The sequence below is a fragment of the Aplysia californica genome, unplaced genomic scaffold (genome assembly GCF_000002075.1).
Source record: "Aplysia californica isolate F4 #8 unplaced genomic scaffold, AplCal3.0 scaffold00823, whole genome shotgun sequence".
In the NCBI taxonomy this organism is placed as follows: domain Eukaryota; kingdom Metazoa; phylum Mollusca; class Gastropoda; order Aplysiida; family Aplysiidae; genus Aplysia; species Aplysia californica.
The window spans coordinates 302467-307874 of NW_004798093.1; the positions used below are offsets into that span (position 1 = coordinate 302467).

A 5408-nucleotide genomic window follows, 5' to 3' on the forward strand; every position below is an offset into this window, starting at 1 on the left:
AGAAGAAAAAAAGAAAGGTTTTTACATTAAAAAAAAAAAATGGAACTTCGACTTCGAGATAATAATAATATGTACTTGAACTAGATCTAAGCCGTCGAATAACAATTACTCCAATTAACGTAAAAACCGCATTATCATTATATTAATATTATGTACTATCATTTTTATCATTACATATACTATCATTATTATCATTACACGTACTATCATTATTATCATTACGACATGTACTGTCATTATTTTCATTTCGACATGTACTGTCATTATTATCATTACGACATGTAGGCCCTACTGTCATTATTATCATTACATGTACTATCATTATTATCATTACATGTACTATCATTATTATTATTACATGTACTATCATGTTTATCAGTACATTTTTATCATTACAATATGTACTATCAGTGTTATCATTACGACATGTACTATCATTATTATCGTTACGACATGAACTGTCATTATAATCATTATATGTACTATCATTATTAGTAGTACATGTACTATCCTTTTTATCAGTACATGCATTACATGTACTATCAGTATTATCATTACAATATGTACTTTCATTATTATCATTATGACATGTACTATCATTATTATCATTACAATATGTACTATCATTATTATTAGTACATGTACTATCATTTTTATCAGTACATGCATTACATGTACTATCAGTATTATCATTACAATATGTACTTTTATCATTACAATATGTACTATCATTATTATCAAATGTGCAGCCATCACCACCTCCCACCTCTGTCCCGATTCCGTCTATGTCTGTCAGAAAAATAACAACACGGAACCGACTAAAACAACTCACTGCTCTACCTACAGTCTACACACACAACTTCAAAAAGAAGCGAGCGGCAACACACAGAAAAAAAGAAGGGCAACATAAAATCAAGCACAACTGAAATAAATGAATGAAACGGAGAAGTAAAAAAAGACAGATGAAAATGAAAGTCACGGGAAATCTTCACAAAGGCCAGGGAGGCTAGGAGCAGAAAACAACTGAGACAACTGAAGAAAAAAAGAATGTTCGCACCAACCAATCAAAATACTTGAAACAAAACTTTTTAAAGTTAAAAAAAAACAAAAAACCATTAAGCAAAATAAATAAATGAATAATAAATAAATAGATATCAAATAAAAACCAAACAAAAACAAAATAAAAGCCTAAAACAAAACAAAAAACAAAAAACTCAGTGAGACAAGAATAAAAAAGGACGCCCTTTCCCCCCGGATGAAAAAGTGGGGGTGTGGCAGGGGGCGTATCCACTGCACGACAAGATGTTGACAACACAGGTAGGTAGCTAGGTACGTAGGTAGGTAAGGTGGATGGAGGAACACAGTTAATTCTTGCCCTGGGCTTTTCTCTTCTTCATCCAGTTGAGTCGGCTGCGCTGCGCCCAGGCAAATATCTGCTGGCGCTGCCTCTCGGGGATTTGAGACAAACTAGCCTTCTCCTCCGCCTCCTCTGTGAAGCATCCCCCCCACACAATGGGTGGGTGGGTGGGTGAGGTGTGGGTGTGAAGCAAGGGTTGGGAGGAGGGAAAAAAAGAGAAAGAGAGATGGAAGGAAAAGGCACACAGTTAGTAGCATTAAAACACGCACGCAAACACACACACACAAATTATAATTTTGGCTGCTGCTGCTGCTGCTGTAAGTCTACGAGCAGTCTGAGGGGAAGCCGTGGAGGGAGGGGAAAGGGGGGGGGGGACTGCACCCTGTATCTAGGCCCGAGACCTGGACACACTTTCCCCATTGCCAGTGACAGATCTAAGGCTCCCAGAGAGCAGATTATTTTAGTGATAAGATGAAGTCAACGCGGTAGGGTTTTTTTTTAAATTGGTTTTAAAAAATATATACTGGGTGTGGGGGGTATCCGCCTCTTGACAAACAACCAACAAATAGATAAATAAATGAATAAAAAAGAACCGTCCAAAATCTATTTTAAAAAGTAAAATAAAATAAAATAACAATAACAAAACAAATATTTTAAAGCAATAATTATGCTGTCCGTCAGCATCGGAACACGGGGAACGGGTAAATAGGGGTATGCGTATAAATAAATAATATAATTATAAAATGACCACTGCTGCACTAGTTCAGCTCTACGCTCATGTCTTCCTGGTGAGTAATCGGCTCCACAGCCGCTCGAAACCCAAATGACGGACCTATGATGAGCAAGAAACAGATTCTTTTTCTCATGACGTATTCCAGAACTAGATTTTGTTCCGAAAGCCCCAAAAACAAAAATGTTAATAAAAACAGGGAGATAGATAAAGGAAATGGGGGTAAGGTTAAAGGGGTAAAAGTGTACAAGTAAAATATACATGTATTAGGGTTAAAAGGGATTAATTTTAAAAGGCTGGGAGAAGGAGGAAAGGGGGGGGGGGTGTAGATCACCTGAGCACCAAAGATTTGAGGCCAGAAGGGGGAGGTTTGAGTAAATTGATACAAATATTCATATATGCAAATGATGTCATACGTGTGTGTGTGTATAATACATAAACGTGGCAAAATACATGAGATCACACACATACACATGTACTTACAACCACATGCACAAGGACAGTGGCGGTGCTGCAAAGCTGCATGCTCTCTCACTATATCTGTCCGTCTGTCTTTTCACACACACACACACACACACACACACACACACACACACACACACACGTATCAACTTCAACTCCACTGAATGGGGGGTGTGTGAGTGTGTGTGTGTGTACGTATGTGTTTGTGTGTCTGTGCGAGAGAGGAAGAGACAGACAGAGAGAGAGAGAGAGAAAGAGAGAGAGAGAGAGAGAGAGAGAGAGAGAGAGAGAGAGAGAGAGAGAGATATATACGCGTTTACACTGCCAAACACTTACAAAACGAGCCGAATACAACTCGAACACACACACACACACACACACACACACACACACACACACACACACACACACACACACACACACACACACACACACACAATTAACACGCAACACAACAGCCCGTCTTAAACATGACAATAAGTAACTTTTGATATTGTGGAAAACCCTTCACGTTGCCTCCGACACAAATAAGATCATTTGGGAGGCCGGCAGTTTCGACCTCATCTGCATCAAAGCAGACAGACAATTACAAAGATAGTGCAGACAAAAAAGTCTTCCCCGTCTAGGAATCGGACTGGAATCGTGCGCGTGCTGGAAGAACAGTTAAAACAATACCGCATACAAGGCGGTTGTACCAGCCTGCCACTCTCAACTCGTGAGTTTGTTTGTCTGTTTGTTTGTCTGCTTGTTGGTTGGTTGGTTTCTTTGAGTAAAGAGAAGAATATCTACATAATGATCATTTAGTGCTGGTAAAAAGTAAGACAGAAACTACAAAACGAAAGGAAAGAATTAGGACCTACCAGTGACGCTCTCCAACCATCAGCCTAGTGATATGAGTATACAATGCTTTGAGCAGACTATATTATATATTTATATAAACAGCGCTTTGAGATTAAGATGCTGAAAATCTACGCAAACTATTCGTTATGTAAGTGACAGCATGGATCTACGTAAAAGATGCTCTGAAAGGACGACGCAACAGATATATGTAAACGATTCCCTGTGTAAATGACACCATGGTTCTCTGTAAACGATGCTTTGTGTAAATTACAACAGGGATTCGAGTAAATGCTTCTTTGTGTAAATGACAATATGGATCACAGAAAACGACGCTTTGAAAATACGATAACGATGCTTTGTGTAAGTGACAACATGGAGCTCAGTAAACGATGCTTTGAAAAAAAAACCCCGACGATAAGGATCTGTGTAAATGGCAATGTGAATCTCTGTAAACGACGCTTTTTGAAATTGCAACATGGATCCGAGTGAACGACACTTTGTGTAAATGACAAAGTGGATCCGAGTAAACGATGCTTTGTGTGAATGACGCACGGGAAGTGTTTAAACAACAACAAATGTACATAACACTCGAGATCATTGTAAACGATGCTTTGAAAAGACAACGTTAAAAAAATCGGTGTATACAATGCTTGGTGTGAATGAAAATATGGATCAGAGTAAACGATGTGATGTGTAAATGGCATAATGGATTTGTGTAAACGATGCTTTGCATAGACGACACAATAGATCTGTGCAGACGGCGCTTTGACAAGGCCATAGTACAGATCTTGGTTAATAATGCTTTGAGTAAATGACAATATACGGATCTGCGTAAACAATGCTTTGTATGAATAACAATCGGGAAATGAGTGAGGAATGGTACATGTAAATGACATTCGAGATCTGTGTAAACGATGCTTTATGTAAATGACATTATGTATTCGTGAGAACAAAGCTTTGTGTAAAAGACAATATGTGTCTGTGTAAACAATGCTTTGCGTTGACGACACAATAGATCTTGATAAACAATGCTTTGAGACCACACCTAAGCTGTCATAACGATGTTTTGTGTAAATGACAAAATGGGTCTGCGTAAACGACGATACGGATCTGTGTAAACGATGCTCTGTGCACGTGGCATTACTGATCTTAGTGAACGATGCTCTGCGTTGACGACACTAACATCTGAGTAAACAATGCTTTGACAAACGACACTATAAAGCTGTCATAACGATGCTTTATGTAAATGGCAATATGTATCTGTGTAAACGACGCTTTGTGTAAATGGCAATATGGATCTGTGTAAACGACGCTTTGTGTAAATGGCAATATGGTTTAGTTTTAGTAAGTATTTTACGGCACTTGCAACACAATAAGGTCATATAGGGCAATATGGATCTGTGTAAACGATGCTTTGTGCAAATGACAAAATGAATCTGTGAATACGAAGCTTTGTATAAATGACAACAAGAACCTGTGTAAATGACAATATGGATCAGTGTAAACGATGCTCTGCGTAAATAACACTCCAGATATGTGTAAGGTTGGAAATCCCACGTGTATGGCTACTTTATCTCCCCCTTAAGTACGAGGACAAACAGACAATCAAATAGACAGACAAACAAACAAACAAACATCCACCTGAGACAACGTCCAGGGCTTCAAGAGGAAACTGTTAGTATCAAAGATCAGTCGTCTACCTACAAGAAGTATCTACAGTCAGGAATACCCACGTTAAAATAAATAGAAATTCCAAAAAAATTAGTCAAGAGTACCGACACTAAAGATCACGAGCAGGCGCACACACTACGAAGAACATTACAATAATAATAATATGTCCCCAGTGGGCTATCAAGCAAGAAGTGCCAAGGTGAGTGAAGAAACAATCAGGCTAGAAAGGGAATCCGGTAAAAGTAAAGTATATCCCTCCATCCATTTCGGACTGCTTAGCCTCTCTAGTGCGCAGCGTCCAGGATTACTGCTGCAAGTGTCATTTCTTTTTCTTTTCTTTCCTTTTTT

General features: G+C 38.5%; 1 protein-coding gene across 3 annotated transcripts in view; it reads right to left on the bottom strand.

Moving 5' to 3' along the window:
• The window catches only part of LOC101852579 (stromal interaction molecule 1), a gene marked incomplete at its 5' end in the record, with an annotated part of 29128 nt that overhangs the window by 11708 nt on the left and 12012 nt on the right, over positions 1–5408 (bottom strand). The window contains 1 exon segment of one of the 3 annotated variants that reach the window (XM_013088862.2): positions 1376–1489. Within the exon segment in view, the coding sequence (XP_012944316.1) occupies positions 1376–1489 (114 nt within the window). 3 annotated transcript variants of the gene reach the window in all.